General features: G+C 42.2%; 1 protein-coding gene and 1 long non-coding RNA gene across 4 annotated transcripts in view; one reads left to right on the top strand and one right to left on the bottom strand.

Moving 5' to 3' along the window:
* Positions 1 to 9,734: 9,734 nt before the first annotated feature.
* On the bottom strand, positions 9,735 to 11,034 carry LOC105516118. Its single transcript, XR_001002436.1, has 2 exons — positions 10,466 to 11,034; positions 9,735 to 10,384 (listed from the first exon to the last, which is right to left on the bottom strand). It is a non-coding gene; the product is annotated as an uncharacterized LOC105516118 (long non-coding RNA).
* CBLL1 (Cbl proto-oncogene-like 1, E3 ubiquitin protein ligase) overlaps positions 10,480 to 17,024 on the top strand; it is an 18,398-nt gene continuing 11,853 nt past the window's right edge. For all 3 annotated transcript variants that reach the window (XM_011948199.1, XM_011948200.1, XM_011948198.1), the window contains exons 1-2: positions 10,480 to 11,159; positions 16,258 to 16,425. In XM_011948199.1, the coding sequence (XP_011803589.1) occupies positions 11,147 to 11,159; positions 16,258 to 16,425 (181 nt within the window). In that variant the 5' untranslated portion in view covers positions 10,480 to 11,146. The remainder of the gene's footprint in view (positions 11,160 to 16,257; positions 16,426 to 17,024) is intronic.

Here is a 17,024-nt window from a genome sequence, read left to right as displayed (position 1 = left end):
TAAGTTCAGTGGACAAAATGATTCTAATATAATAATTCTATCTCCCAGCTTCAGAAACAGACACTGAGTCTCAAATCTGCTCAGATTTTCCTAAGTGAGAGTCTTATCTCCTGTAAAGAAAGAGCTGAAACTGTGGAAAAACAGACACAAGCTCTTATCACATGAGTGGCTGACCTGCAATGAAAGGTGCATGCACAGCCTCTCCAGGTGTCTACTGTTAAAATGAAGGCATTGTATGGAAAAGAAAGGGACCCTGAAACTTGGAATGGGGACATGTGGGAGAACCCTGACGAAGCTGGGGACACTGAGCTTGTAAGCTCCGATGAACATTTTTTTGCCAGAAGGAACAGCTTCATCATCCGCAGTAGTGGCAACATCCCCTCCCTGACCCATGCTACTATCAGTCTTTCCACCTTTGTCTGAGGAGACACCTGTGATGCCTGAGGCAGCAGTGATGGCCTCCCCTCAGGTAGTTGCCAGGCAAGATAATGTTGATTCTCCTCAGGAGCCACCCCCAACACCTCTCTTTGCTTCTAGACCTATAACTAGACTAAAGTCCTGGCAGATGCCTAGAGGTGAGGTTGAGTGTGACCCATAAGGAGGTGCATTACACTCAAAAAGAACTGCTTGAGTTTTCTGATTTATATAAACAGAAATCTGGAGAACAGGCATGGGAATGGATATTAAGGGTGTGGGATAATGGTGGGAGGAACACAGAATTGGATCAGGCTGAATTTATTGATTGGGCCCACTAAGTAGGGACACCATTTAATGTTGCAGCTCAGGGAGTTAAAAAGGTTCTAATAGTTTATTTTCTTGGTTAGCTAAAACATGGATTAAAAGATGGCCCACTGTGAGTAAGCTGGAAATGCCTGATCTCTCTTGGTTTAATGTAGAGGAAGGGATCCAAAGGCTTAGGAAAACTGGCATGGTGGAGTGGATTAGTCACTTTAGACCTTCTCATCCCACCTAAGAGAGTCCAGAAGATATATCCTTGACCAATGCCTTGCAAAATAGATTTGGGAGGGCAGCATCTGCATCTTTGAAGAGCCCTGTAATTGCTCTTCTCTGTATGACAGATCTAACAGTGGGAACCACACTCACTCAACTACAAAATTTAAATACTATGAGAAAAATTGGATCCCAAGGTAGCAGGGGCAAAGCGGCAGCACTCAACTGTAAAAGGCAAGGTGGGTGTAGCTACTATATTGGACAGCAGAGGCAAAGTGGCAATCAGAATAGTCTGATACGTGTAGAGCTCTGGCATTGGCTAATTAATCACAGTGTTCCTAGAAGTGACATTGATACGAAGCCTACTGCATTCCTACTTAATTTATATAAGCAGAACACTTCTATGTCAAATGGATAAAATACTAATTTAAATTATAAAAACAGAGACTCATGCCCCTTCAATCAATTTCCAGACATGAACCAGTTTACAGACCCAAAACCCCTTAAATGAAGAGGAGGTTGTGTCCCCCTGATGAAGGACCCCACTACATTACTGACAGTATTGTTCTCCCATCCTTCCCCAAGGAGACTTCTGGCCTTTTACCAGGGGAACTGTATCCTGGGGAAAGGGAAATGATCAGACATTTCAGGGACTGCTGGATACTGGCTCTGAGCTGACGCTGATTCCAAGGGACTGAAAATGTCATTGTGGTCCTCCAGTTAAAGTAGGGGCTTATGGAGGTCAGGTAGTTAATGGAGTTTTAGCTTGGGTCCAACTTACAGTGGGTCCAGTGGGTCCCTAAACTCATCTTGTGGTTATTTCCCCAGAGCCAGAATGCATAATTGGCATAGACATACTTAGCAGCTGGCAGAACCCCCACATTGGCTCCCTGACTGGTAGGGTGAGGGCTATTATGGTGGGAAAGGCCAAAAGGAGGCCATTAGAGCTACTTTTACCTAGAAAAATAGTAAATAAAAAACAATATGGCATCCCTGGAGGGACTGCTGAGATTAGTGCCACCATCAAGGACTTGAAAGATGCAGGGGTGGTGACTCCCGCCGTATCCCTGTTCAACTCTCCTATTTGGCCTGTGCAGAAGAAAGATGGATCTTGGAGGATGGCAGTGGATTATCATAAGTTTAACCCAGTGGTGACTCCAACTGGAGCTGCTGTACCAGGTTTCATTGCTTGAGCAAATTAGCACATCTCCTGGTACCTGGTACGCAGCCATTGACTTGGGCAAATGCCTTTTTCTCCATTCTTGTCCATAAGGTCCACCAGAATCAATTTGCTTTCAGCTGGCAAGGCCAGCAGTATACCTTTACTGTCCTACTTCAGGGGTATATCAACTGTCTGGCTTTGTGTCATAATCTTATTCAGAGAGACCTTGATCGCTTTTCACTTCTGCAAGATATCACGCTGGTCCATTACATTAATGACATTATGCTGATTGAATCCAGTGAGTGATAAGTAGCAAACACACTGGACTTACTGGTGAGATATTTGCAGGCCAGAGGACCAGAAGTAAATCTGATTAAAATTCAGGAAACTTCTACCTCAGTAAAATTTCTAGGGGTCCAGTGGTGTGGGGCCTGTCAAGATATTCCTTCTAAGGTCAAGGATAAGTTGCTGCATTTGGTCCCTCCTACAACCAAGAAAGAGGCACAATGCCTAGTGGGCCTATTTGGATTTTGGAGGCAACACATTCCTCATTTGGGTGTGTTACTCCAGCCCGTTTATTGAGTGACCCAAAAGGCTGCCAGTTTTGAGTAGGGTCCAGAACAGGAGAAGGCTCTGCAACAGGTCCAGGCTGCTATGCAAGCTACTCTTCCACTTGGGCCATATGACCCAGCAGATCCAATGGTGCTTGAGGCGTCAGTAACAGATAGGGATGCTGTTTGGGGCCCTTGGCAGGCCCACATAGGTGAATCACAGCAAAGGCCTCTAGGATTTTTGGGCAAGGCCCTGCCATCTTCTGCAGATAACTACTCTCCTTTTGAGAGACAGATCTTGGCCTGTTATGGGGCTTTGGTGGAAACTGAATGTTTGACTACGGGTCATCAAATCACCAGGCAACCTGAACTGCCTATCATGAACTGGGTGATTTCTGACCCATCTAGCCATAAAGTGGGTCGTGCACAGCAGCATTCCATCGTCAAATGGAAGTGCTATACACGTGATTGGGCTTGAGCAGGTCCTGAAGGCACAAGTAAGTTACACGAGAAAGTGCCTCAAATGCCTATGGTCTCCACTCCTGCCACCCTGCCTTCTCTCCTCCAGTTTGCACCCATGGCCTCATGGGGAATTCCCTATGATCAGTTGACAGAGGAAGAGAAGACTAGGGCCTGGTTCACAGATGGTTCTCCGTGATAGGCAGGCACCACCCGAAAGTGGACAGCTGCAACACTACCACCCCTTTCTAGGACATCCCTGAAGGACAGTGGTGAAGGAAAATCTTCCTGGAGGGCAGAACTTTGAGCAATGCACCCGGTTGTGCACTTTGCATGGAAGGAGAAACGGCCAGATGTGTGATAATACACTGATTCATGGTCTGTAGCCAATGGTTTGGCTGGATGGTCAGGGACTTGAAAGAAGCATGATTGGAAAAATTGGTGACAAAGAAATTTGGGGAAGAGGTATGTGGATGGACCTCTCTGAGGGATAAAAAACTGTGAAGATATGTGTAACCCATGTGAGGGCTCACCAGTGGGTGACCTTGGCAGAGGAGAATTTTAGTAGTGAAGTGGATAGGATGACCCACTTGTTCTGTGGACACCACTCAGCCTCTTTCCCCAGCCACCCCTGCCATCGCCCAATGGGCCCATGAACAAAGTGGTCATGGTGGCAGAGACAGAGGTTATGCATGGACTCAGCAACATGGACTTCCACTCACCAACGCTAACCTGGCTACGGCCACTGCTGAGTGCCCAATTTGCCAGCAGCAGAGACCAACACTGAGCCCTCGATATGGCACCACTCCTTGGGGTGATCAGCCAGCTACCTGGTGGAAGGTTGATCATACCGGACCTCTTCCATCATAGAAAGAGCAGAGGGGCCGGGCGCGGTGGCTGAAGCCTGTAATCCCAGCACTTTGGGAGGCCGAGACGGGTGGATCACGAGGTCAGGAGATCGAGACCATCCTGGCTAACACGGTGAAAACCCGTCTCTACTAAAAAATACAAAAAACTAGCCGGGCGAGGTGGCGGGCGCCTGTAGTCCCAGCCACTCCGGAGGCTGAGGCAGGAGAATGGCGTAAAACCCGGGAGGCGGAGCTTGCAGTGAGCTGAGATCTGGCCACTGCACTCCAGCCCGGGCAACAGAGCAAGACTCCATCTCAAAAAAAAAAAAAAAAAAAAAAAAGAGAGCAGACGTTTGTCCTCACTGGAATAGACACTTACTCTGGATATGAGTTCACCTATCCTGCACGCAACATTTCTGCCAAGACAACTATCTATGGACTCATGGCATGCCTTATCCACCATCATGGTATTCCACACAGCATTGCCTCTGACCAAGGCACTCACTTTACAGCTAAAGAAGTGTGGCAGTGGGCTCATGCTCATGGAATTCACTCGTCTTATCATGTTCCCCATTACCCTGAAGCAGCTGGATTGACAGAATGGTGGAATGGCCTTTTGAAGTCACAATGCAAACTAGATGACAGTACTTTGCAGGGCTGGGGCTAAGTCCTCCAGAAAGCTGTGGATGCTCTGAAGCAGCATCCAATATATGGTATTCTTTCTCCCATAGCCAGGATTCACAGGTCCAGGAATCAAGCAGTAGAAATAGAAGAGGCACCACTCACCATCACCCCTAGTGATCCACTGGCAAAATTTTTGCTTCCTGTTCCTGCGACATTATCTTCTGCTGGCCTAGAGGTCTTAGTTCCAGAGGGAGGAACACTGCTACCAGGAGACACAACGATTCCATTAAACTGGAAGTTAAGATTGCTACCTGGACACTTTGGGTTCCTACTACCTTTAAGTCAACAGGCTAAGAAGGGAGTTACAGTGTTGCCTGGGGTGATTGACCCAGACCATCAAGACAAAATCAGTCTACTACTCCACAGCAGAGGTAGGGAAGCGTACACATGGAATACGGGAGATCCATTAGGGCGTCTCTTAGTATTACCATGCCTTGTGATTAAGATTAACGGGAAACTACAACAGCGCAATCCAGGCGGGACTACAAATGGCCCAGACACTTCAGGAATGAAGGTTTGGGTCACTCCACCAGGAAAAAAACCACGACCTGCTCAGGTGCTTGCTGAAGGCAAATGGAATATAGAACAGATAGTACAAGAAGGTAGTCATCAGTAACAGCTACGACCACATGACCAGCTGCAGACACGAGGACTGTAACTGTCATGAATATTTCTTCCTTCTTTTGTTAAAAACATGTTTGTGCATGTATACACTTGTACCAAGAAAATACCTTCATTCAATTTCCTTTTTCTGTTATCATGTGACATAAGATTTATTGACTTCACATCAGCATTTAAGTATTGTCAACTTTATGTAATAGTACTTGGGTTAGGGATTGGTGCATTTTCGTTTGTATGAAGGATGGTTGTGTTACATTAGAGGTAATTATGACCTTATTGTCTTTATTTGAAGATTATATATGATCTCAGAAATTGTGTATGGGTTCAAGCTGACAAGAAGTAGACTTATGATGGTTAGTACTGAGGGTCAACTTGACTGAAGGATGCAAAATATTGATCCTGGGTGTATCTGTGAGAGTGTTGCCAAAGGAGATTAACATTTGAGTCAGTGGGCTGAGAAAGGCAGGCCCACCCTTAATCTGGGTGGGCACCATCTGATCAGCTGCCAGGGCAGCTAGAATATAAAGCAGAGAGAAAAATGTGAAAAGACAAGACTAGCCTAGCCTCCCAGCCTACATCTTTCTCCCGTGCTGGATGCTTCCTATCCTCAAACATCTGACTCCAAGTTCTTCAGTTTTGGGGCTTGGACTGGTTCTCCCTCCTCCTCAGCTTGCAGATGACCTATTGTGAGACCTTCTGATTGTGTGAGTTAATATTTAAAGTCCCCTTTAATAATAACAGGATATTTAATAATTTAATAATAATAGGATCTATCTCTCCTATTAGTTCTGTTCCTCTAGAGAACCCTAATACAAGAAGCTCTTCAAAACATCATGGGAGATATAAAGCAGTGGTTTTCAAACTTGAATTATAACCAATTAGTGTATTTTGACATTATTTTAGTGTATTATAACCAACATATTTTTAAAAAGGGACAGAATAAAAATAGCAGAGAGCACTGCATATAGAAAGGGTAAGTATAGTTTCAAGACACTTAAATACATGCTTAGGTGTTGTGAGTTTATGTACTGGACTATGATGTAGAATGTATTTCTGACAGAAATGTTTATTTAACAGTAACAGGATCTACTTACAAACCAAGTGGACTAGGTGTTTTAGTCTGTTTGTACTGTTGTAACAAAATACCTGAGACTAGGTAATTTATAAACAATAAAAATTTATTTCTCACAGTTCTGGAGGCTGGGAAGTCCACGATCAAGGTGTCAGCAGATTTAGTGTCTTGTGAGGGCTCTCTGCTTCCGAGATGAGCACCTTGTCGCTCATATAGTGGAAGGGATGCACGCTGTGTCCTCACATGGCTCACGGGCAGCTCTCTGCAGACTCTAAGGGCAATACCACTCATGACAGTAAAGCCCTCACGGCTAAATCCCTTCCCAAAAGGCCCCATCTCTTAATATCACCACCTTGGGGTTTAAATTCCAACATATGAATTTTGAAGGAATACCTTCATTCAAAAAGCATAGCACCAAGGAAGGCTGAAAGCCTTTTTCAACTGGCATGGAGTGGCAGCCGAGGTTAGGGTCAGGCGCCCTTGAACAAAAGCCTTAAGTTTAGGAAACAATATACAGACTAGTTGCTTACTATAGAGCAGTTTAATACCCTAAGCATTCTTTTAGGAGTGAGCTGGAGGCAATTATCTTAGCAAAGAAGCTGTAGGGAGGGGGAGGGGCAGGTCTACCCAGCTCAAAGGATATCCACTGCAAAATTTTCCTTCTCAGAAAAGGAAGGCGGCAGGACCTCTCTAGATTAAAAGGTTCCATTTCAGATTGAGTATATATTGCCAGGACTCAACAAGAATATAATCTCCTTCAAGACAGGAATGGGACAATGTCTTCAATCAGCAACATTCTGCTTTTACAGTCTATTTCCCCCTTATTCTCTGAATCTGTCTACAGTCTATTTCCCTCTTATTCTCTGAATCTGTCTCTTGCCCAGTTTTTGATGGTGTTTGAAAAGCTGGCTGCCATAGCTTGATAAGGCATATATCTAACCAGGATATTTTACTGCCTTTTCCATTTCTGCTTATCAAACGTGTTAACATATAGTGGACACTATCTGGATCTTTTTTTTTTTTACTAACAATTCATTCATACTTCGTGGCATTTTGGCCATCATAGGTATCTCTGGCTTCTTGGCCAATTGTTCTTGGTCTAGGTGTAATACTATTACACCTTAATTCTGATTGATTGTTCATTGACTGATTCATCTCCCCATCCCAAGTTAAGATTTGCTCATTGTTTTTGAATGTATCTTGCTGGATTATATTGTTTATATGAATATATTTTGCTAGGTTTTGTTAAATGCTCTATTTCTTAACTGTTACTCTGAAATCTTACTTTTTCAAGGTGCTCCATAATAACTTATTTTTTTAGAACTCCCAAACATGGATTACGAGTACAAGTAAATCTCTTCACTGTCCTCTATATAAACCATACAATTCTCACATCTGTGCCCTTGCTTTTCTCTGTTTGATATGCCTTTTATTGCTCTCCTCCTCTTCAAATTTTATCCGTTCATCAAGGTTCAGCTTAAATCCCTCCATAAAGCCAACCTAACTACCCTCAGTCCCACCACTTTATCTAAATGTAGTTAGCACTGTATTTCCTTTCAACACTTAGAACTAAATTATGTAGATCTTCACATATTTCTATAAATTATATCCTGTAGGATCCTTGAAGTAGGAGTCATTATTTATATAGCTTTTGCCTTATGTAGTCCTAGGCACTCAGTGGGATACAGTTGAATGAGCGTCAAGAGATGAAGGTTTTTGTCCTTACTTGGTACTCAGGAGTCTGTAACAGGCTATTGGGGAAGACAAGCTCTCTGATACCCCTCTTACTTTTCTCATAGCATAAACAGTAACTATGTAAATGGGAGGCTATCGAAACATCTTGGAGACCACTACCTTATAATTCACAGGTAGGAGAGGGTCTTGCCAGTAAGGTAAAAAGGTGCACCTCAGTGCTTCAGACTGCCCATTACAATAAGTTTTCACTTTTATAAACCTTAGGTCAGTACCTAAGCTATATATAGCTTATATATAAGCAATATAAACCTTATGCTACACAAATAAATATTAACGGCAACTTTTTTATTTTTATTTTTTTTGAGACGGAGTCTTGCGCTGTCGCCCAGGCTGGAGTGCAGTGGCGTGATCTCAGCTCACTGCAAGCTCTGCCTCCCGGGTTCACGCCATTCTCCTGCCTCAGCCTCCTGAGTAGCTGGGACTACAGGTGCCCCCACCCCCCCCTAGCTAATTTTTTTGTTTTTTTAGTAGAGACGGGGTTTCACCGTGTTAGCCAGGATGGTCTTGATCTCCTGACCTCGTGATCCGCCCGTCTCGGCCTCCCAAAGTGCTGGGATTACAGGCATGAGCCACGGCGCCCGGCCTAATGCCAACTCTTGATAAAGAAATTGTGACTGGTTACAGCACGCTGGTCGCTGAAAAGAGATACTAGAGGGCAGTAATAAAATGTAAGTAAAGAAATTAATTTATCACACTGCTACTTCATTGGTAATTCAAGGCAACCACAATTAAGGGGGTAAACACACACCACAGATGCTAAAGCAATGTCTGAAAGTAACAGACACCAAATCAAATCAAACAAATGTTTAACATTTTATCAGATCTAAAATAAGTACATCTTCTCTCAGTAAATTTTCATAACTTGATGCATCATAAAATGCCAACAAAACTTCCGACGTACAGGTTAAATTATATAAAATACAATAGGAACACTCTTAATTCTAATTATTTAAACATTAGCATCAGCAGACATTAACAATACTATTCTGAACCTGGATCTGCATGAATCTGAATGTTAGCCGTTAGCTGATAGGCTAAGTATGATAGAACAAAAAAAAACCAAAGCCAGTGGTGGTGATGAGCATCTGTAGTCCCAGCTACTCCGGAGGCTGAGGCATAAGGATCCCTTGAGCCCAGGAGTCCAAGGATGCAGTGAGCTATGATTGTGCCATTGTACTCCAGTTTGGGCCGCCCCATCTCTAAAAAAATTTTTTTTGGTATGAAAAAGAAGTACTTTCTAGGTGAAAACTTAAAAAAAAAAAAAAAAAAAACCAAATTGGTGAAAAAAGCCTGACTATATCAGCACTGTATTTAGAAAAATAGGGAAGTATGGGAAAAACGTTAGGCAAGCCCCAATGTCCAAAACAATAATCCCAGAAACTGAAAGCATCTTGAAAACCACTTAGCAATACAAAACTTTACATTTAAAAAAAGCAGGGATAATTTTGATTCACAAATATCCTTAGTTGTGAATGTACCTAAAAACTTGTTTATAAAGAAAGCTGCATATAAATAGTGGAACAATCTTTTACAAGATCTCAGGAAAATAATCACCAAATAACATGGTGCACTTAAATCGCAGTGATCATCACAGTATGATTCACAGGTAACACCATACAACTACAAAGATATAACACATTGCTACACATACTTTATTTGCAATTGAGTACCATGAAAACATTTCTCTAAGAGGTCAATGTAATAATCTTTTATTGATATAGGAACTCTGGCACTGAAAGCTTGAAAAACCCAAGGTAATGATGTCGTCACCAAGGGACAACGAGAATAGAACCCAAATCCCTTGACTCCCAAGCTTGTGTTTTCCCTTAATTAAGCTCCTTTCTATTCATCCAAGAGCATCAAGTGTAAAACGTGGGAGAAAGGAGTGGACACAAATGAGCCAAGTCCGCGAGGTGGAGACTGCACTGAAGGTCCTAGGAATCGCCCCTTGGCACTTTCCTTTTGTTTTGGCTGACGAAGATGAAAGCAGCAGCAACCACAAACTCCTGGGACGAAGAACTGGAACTAGGTACTGCCTCTTGCGGTAACTCTCTTCCTCATTTTAGGCCTTTCCTTTTTAACCTCTCCTTCCGGGCAAGCCTTCGCGCTCTCTTCCCCTCTCTCGGTTTATATCCGCTCCCTTTAGCTCCACTCTGCACATTCCTGCTAGGTGTCCCTGTGAGAGGAGGCAGCTGCGCCGCACTGGCTCTCCACCCTCCATCAGGCCCTGGCGCCCAGTCCTCAGGTGTTCAAGAGGTTCGTGGCGTCACAAGCGCTCTCCCTAGAAAGTGAGTGGCAGTCAAGCATTATAAATGTGTTTCAACGGTTAAGAGACTTAAGTGATGGGAACCGGGGCATATACCAAGTCACCTCTGCGTGGGTTTAGGTAGCTGGTCACGACAAAGCAAAATTTAGACAATAAGCGTTGAGACTTTCCTTTTAGCTGCGAGTTTCACAGCTCCGCCATCCCCTGAGCAACCTCCCACTGGAGGACGCCTGCCGAAGCGCATATGTTTACACTTTTCCTACACCAGGCGGAGGACCCAAGCGCTCGCTGACCCCGGGGGATTCCAAACCGTTACTCCGCCCGCCGGGGTGGGGCCAGCGCAACGGCCGAGCCTGCGCAGCCGGATGGCTCGGGGCCCCCGCGCACTACAAGTCCCAGAAGGCAGCTCTCCGCGGGGCGGGCAATCGCTTTATCTGCCTCAGGCTCATTTTTACCACTGCTCTCCCCTTCCCTGGTCCTCCTGGTGTCCTTTCCACAGTTAAAGGCTACTTTCTCTTGAAGCACATGAGGAGAAGCCTTAGCAACCTCGATACCGAAGTTCTTCGCGCGCTCGCTCTTTCTGCCTCTGCTCGAACTATGCCTGAGTCCCTCACAGGAGTTGGGTAGTGGAGGCGAGAAAGAGAAGTCTTTGCAGGCCAAAACTGGGACAATCTGCTCGGACTTCCGCCTCCCGGCCTCCGGAAGGCAGTGCGCACGCGCTCGCTGCGACTCCGGCGCGGTTGACTTCCGCTCCCACTGTGCTCTGCGAGCCGAATCATGGATCACACTGGTAAGGAGGCGGAGGCAGTGGGGGTCCCGGTTCCATGCCCCCTTGGCCGGCCTGGGGCTGGTCGCCCAGCAGGCAAAAGGGATTACGCTCGCCCCACAATACTAGGGTGTGGCAGTGAGAAGAAATCTCACATATGCCTTCCTGTGCCTGGCAGGGGCCTGCCGTTTCCTGGCCTACACTCTGGTGTGGTACCTACCTCCTCCGTGCCGGCAACAACCGCTCCTTCTCTCGTTCTGAGCTCCGAACCTGGACCGGTGGGCAATGTAGGCCTTTGGGAAGGGAGAGCGCCGGCTCTGTTTTATTCAGCCCAGCTGCTCTGGCCTGCGTTATGGAGACTGGCGGGTAGATTGCGGTCTCCGAATCGCGGAATCCTCTTTACGCTGGGAGTGGACGGGCGAGAGTGGGTTGGAGACTTCCTGCTGTCTCAGTCAGCTTTGGGCGGGCGCTGCAGTGGTCACCTCCTGTCGTCTGTCCGATCCTTTATGGACTAGAGAGGTGAAAGAAGGGCGTCTGATAGTTTTTGGAATCCAACTCGGAGTAGCTTTTCTACCTAAACCAAAAGCATGCCCCCGCGCTTCGGCTGAGGTCCATACTCATCATTTGAGGGTATTTACAAAGAGGAGCTTAAAATCAAGGCATTCTCATACTTTTCTCCAAGTAAGAGTAGTTCCACCCTTTGTTATGTGTTTTCTGGCTTTTGCTTGTTTGTGGTTCTCGGATATTGAATGCGTGCTCTTGGAGTTAACATGTGCCCCATACATTTACAGCGACCATATCACAAATAGAGAAAAAAAGGCTTCTTGAGTATTGAGTTGTCCTCACTCATCAGATATCTGCTTGATTATGTAATTAGGTGTGTATGTTTATTTATGTAGTGTATGTTTATGCCAGATACAGATATCTGTAGGTCGGGAGAGGGAAGATGGAATGGTAAACGAGACGGACCAGCTCCGTGATAGAACTTCTGTTTTATGGAGGAATACAGACAATACCTTCTTCTTTTTTTTTTGTTTTTTTTTTTTTAATGTTTGCGAATTATAAGTATTTTGAAGAAAATAAACCAGTGCTGTGCAGAGATTCATAGGGGGAAATTTCAGAGAGAGTTGTTAGGAATGGTCTTTGTGGAAGCTAAGATCTGATGGGTGAGAAGATCCCAACCCTGGGAAAAAAGCAAGAGGAAAAGCATTTCTAGCAAGTGCAAAGGCACTGAGGTAGGAAGATGTAGTGAAGTCAGCTGCAGCCTAGTAATAACCAAAGGGTAAGAGTCCTGAAGTGAGATTGGAAAGGAGGGCAGCAGGCACATCATTCAGGTCATTGAAAGCCATGGTAAACGTTTGAATTTTAAGTGAATATGAAGCCATTGAACAGAAGTAAAGGAGGAACACAATCTCTTTAAAAATATATAATAGGCTGTTCTATGGAGAATGGTGTAAGAGGGAAGTAAGAATGATGGAAAATAGCTGATTGCAGTAGACGGGAAGGGAAGGTTGGTTTGGTGAAAATGAAGGAAAATGGGCAACTTCAGTAAATACTTTGGTGGTGTTTGAACGAACGTGAGAGAAAGGAGAATTACCTGGGTTTTTGGTTTGAGCAACTAGGTAGTGTCCATTATTGAATTGAGGAAAACTTGGGGCAGAAAACAGTCTTTTTTTGTAGAGGTGAGATGGGAATTTGGGAATAAGTGTTTGGTCTTGGACTACTAGTGTGAGGTAACTATTGAGACAGGAGAGATGCCAAGTGGAGATGAGAGGAAAGATCTGCACTGAAAATACGTATTTGGAAGTTAGTACCTTTATTTATAGCTGGTATTTTAAAGCATGAGGACAGATGAGACCACTTAAGAAGGGTGTGTTCAGAGGAGAAGCCGGCCTAGCACCAGGCTGTAAAGAATTCCAGTGTTTGGGAATTTATATTGAGTTGAAACTCTGCGATTTTGATGGTAGAATGGCAAACATTCGACTTTTGGAAAATAATTCTTTTTTGAGCCCACTACTGGAATTGTGAGTCAAGTTCCTGCCATAGTTTGGAGGCTGTTATGTTAGGAAGTCATAATAGGGGTGGGTGTAAAGCGTGTTTATTATCTTAATTCTTGAAGTTTAGAGATTGCCTAAGGAAGTAAAACTCATCCTAACATGAAAATACGAATGAGCCGACCACTTAAAAAATTAGTTCCCGCACAGATGTCCCTTCTGCTTAACACTAGATTCTTACCTATTTTATTTTTTTAATGAATCAGTCTCTTTGATGTTTAGTATCAGAAGACAGTATCAAATACTATGCATTGATTGTGAAATAAAATCATAAACCTTGCAGAAGATTCTGGTTTTCATGAAATTCATAAATATGAATTTGATAATTGTTTAAATCACAAAGCCTTTGATAATTGTTTAAATCACAAAGCCTTTGACAAATGAGAAAATGCCACTTAGCTAGATAATTGAAGAATCATGACAGGATAGGCATCTCAAAAGAATAATTTCAATATTAAAGGATTAAGAGTTCCTTGGGGAAACTGATGAAACCCTTGAACATTATGCAGAAGTGACCCATTTTATGATCATACTGACATTCAAATGTAAAAATGAAGGTGTTCTAATAGAATCTTGCCAGAAAAATTACTCCAAGAGGCTCCCAATTAACACTAGATTTATTCTTTGGTCATTCTAAGAATTAGCACTTCTGTAACTGTATCCCAGATTTTGTAAAAGATCCCAGATTTTGTAAAATATTTGTTGGTTCTTTTTATTCAAGATAAAAATCCCCAGTCTTTTTAAAACTATATAATATGGAAGTGTTGTGCCTTTTTAAAGTGAATTTGTCTTAAGTGGCCAGTAGTCCTTAGTCATTTTCTATGTAATATCTAAGAAATTTTTGTTGTTAAGAACTTTATAATTTGTTACTGTATTCAAAAGGAAATAGTGCTTTATGTTCTGATTCTTAATTTAAAAACAACAAAAAGCAAAAAAGTCACAAAAAAACCCAGAATGTTACCACTATTAAATGCTGTACCTCATGAATTTCGATCTGTGAAGCAAAGTGAGAAGGGCCAGCCAGCTCTTGAAAGTGGTAGACTATGCAAGCAACAGTAGAGACCTCAAATGTTCAGGATGGTGTGAAAAGGACTTGTGATGAAGTGTTGGTATTTTCATTATTCACAAAGGTAAAACGATTAAACCATTTTGATATTTGAATGTTTAATATTTGAGGGACAGCATTGAACTGATTATATGTCTACAACGACTTGCTTTTTAGTTGATTGGAATGTCAGGAATACTTTTTGAGCAAGAAAAAAAGTCATTCATGTTTCTTTTGGCCAGTGCATTGCTTGTAATTACTTTTAGTACATAAGCAACTACAGTGAAAGCAGATCAAATACATTAATCAGCTCGTGAGTCTATTTAGTGAAGTGGTGAAAGCTAATCAAGTTGGGTTTACCCCAATTCAAGATTCTAGCTAACCATGTAATTCTGCCCTCCCCTTGTTTTAGGATTAGCTGTTATAAGAGTAGTAAGTAGACTGAAAGATAATTAAAATAATCGTTAAGGACCCATTTTTAATTTTGTTTGATATATTGTTCAGAAAAAGTACAAATGAATGTGAACTTAGTGTGTGTCTGTAATCCTAGTAGCCTTGGAGGCCATTAGTACTAGCTTACTACTTCCAAATTTGGCTTTGCTGAATTTAATGTGGATGGTTTGGCTATCTGTCTTGACTGTAGTATTTCCTGCAGGGGCAGTTATACAACCTTGTTCAATAACTTGTCATGTTTAAAACACTACAAATTAAATAAGATGTTATTTGTATTTCCTATTTTAAGCATTTTCCTTTTTGTCTTTAGTAGGTCAAGTTAAGTATTTTCTGTATTATGTCTTTTCATCTACTTGAAAAAAGGTAACTGTTAAGCTTTAGATGGGGTCAGTTCTATGAAATAATACTCCTGTTACTCATGGGACAAGAATTAATTCTATAGACAATAACAAGCAAAGACTCCAGGGACTAGAAGGTGACAGTTGTTTAGACCTAGTTGTAGTACAGGAACTTTGCATCCTCTTCAATTATAATTTTCCATTACAGGGCCGACTAAGAACTCAGTCATATGTTATAGCACAAATACATTATTGCATGTTTTTACTACTAAATGGTATAATGATTTTTACTGTAATTCTGAATGATTTTTATAATAACTCTCTTACACTTAAGGAATAATCACATTTCTTTTTTTTTTTTTTTTTTTGAGATGGAGTCTCCCTCTGTCGCCCAGGCTGGAGTGCAGTGGCCGGATCTCAGCTCACTGCACGCTCCGCCTCCTGGGTTTACGCCATTCTCCTGCCTCAGCCTCCTGAGTAGCTGGGACTACAGGCGCCCGTCACCTCGCCCGGCTAGGTTTTTTGTATTTTTTTAGTAGAGACGGGGTTTCACCGTGTTATTAGCCAGGACAGTCTCGATCGCCTGACCTCGTGATCCGCCCGTCTCGGCCTCCCAAAGTGCTGGGATTACAGGCTTGAGCCACTGCGCCCGGCCCTAATCACATTTCTTAACTTCATTTTGAAATGCATTATTTAATTTTGCCTTCATCAGTGTTAGTAAGTTCAGTTTACTAAATTTATTGTCTGCATGCTTGATGATCAGACATGGGGATAGGGATGGTTTTCTTTCTTTTTCTCCTTAGTCTTTTTCTTTAAAAAAAAATCTCGGCCACTGCACTCCAGCCTGGGCGACAGAGCGAGACTCCGTCTCACAAAAAAAAAAAAATCTCTTGTAGTTCAAGACAATGGTTCTTGGGTTCATGAATGGTTTCATGTTTCTGTAAACTTCTCTGGAATTATATGAAAAATTTTATTCACTTTTCTAGGGAGAGGTCCTATAACTTTTATCAGTTTCTTAAAGGATTCCATATCTCAAAAAGGGTTAAAAAGCATTGCCTTAAGTGTTGATCCTAAATAAATAAAATTAGCAGTTAAACTTAATGTAATATTGAAAATCAGAACCCAGATCTTTAAACTTGATAATGTTAGGTATGTTGTTTTAATACCTGTGGCAGAATAATCTTTGAAAAGAAAGACTAAAAGAAATTACAACTTTTTTTTCCCTAACATAGACAATGAGTTACAAGGCACTAATAGTTCTGGATCCTTGGGTGGTCTTGATGTTCGCAGACGAATTCCTATAAAGCTGATCTCCAAACAAGCAAACAAAGCAAAACCTGCACCGCGAACTCAAAGGACTATAAACAGGATGCCTGCAAAGGCTCCACCTGGTGATGAAGGTAATTTGTTTAACTAATAGGTCCAACACTCTTTCTGTTTTATCTGATTGCTCCAGATAGTCTGTGTGATCTTATAACTACCTCTTTTTTATCTTACATATTCTATTTATTCTTCAACCTTCTTGTTTGACTTCTCATTGTAGCACATTGTATTTTTATTTCCCTTTATAAATATAAATATTTTTGATTTGATTCCTTTTGTTGTTGAAAGGAATACTGCCCATTGTTTAATAATCTCAACAGTATTGCAGAAAGCATAACATGAAAGTAAAATCCTTCTATCCAAAGATAATCCCTGTTGACTTTTTTATACAAAAGTACTGATTGTTTATGTGTAGTTGCCATTTTTTCATGTAGTACGCATTTAAGATTTTTTTCTTATCAGTACATGCAGATATACCTCATTAAAAAAAACAGGTTTGGGTATTTTTAGATATACCATAATTTAAAGTTTTTCCAGTTTTTTTCTGTTACAAAAAATGTTGCACCAAATATTCTTGGACATAGCGTTTTGTAGAATTTGTACTTTGCATAAATTTGGCCTTTTTTTTTTTTTTTAATTCCAAAGACTTTACAAATTTGGATATTTTAAAACTTGA

This window comes from Colobus angolensis, unplaced genomic scaffold, assembly GCF_000951035.1.
Source record: "Colobus angolensis palliatus isolate OR3802 unplaced genomic scaffold, Cang.pa_1.0 Scaffold275, whole genome shotgun sequence".
Classification (NCBI taxonomy): domain Eukaryota; kingdom Metazoa; phylum Chordata; class Mammalia; order Primates; family Cercopithecidae; genus Colobus; species Colobus angolensis.
This window is presented reverse-complemented; position numbering and strand designations above follow the sequence as displayed.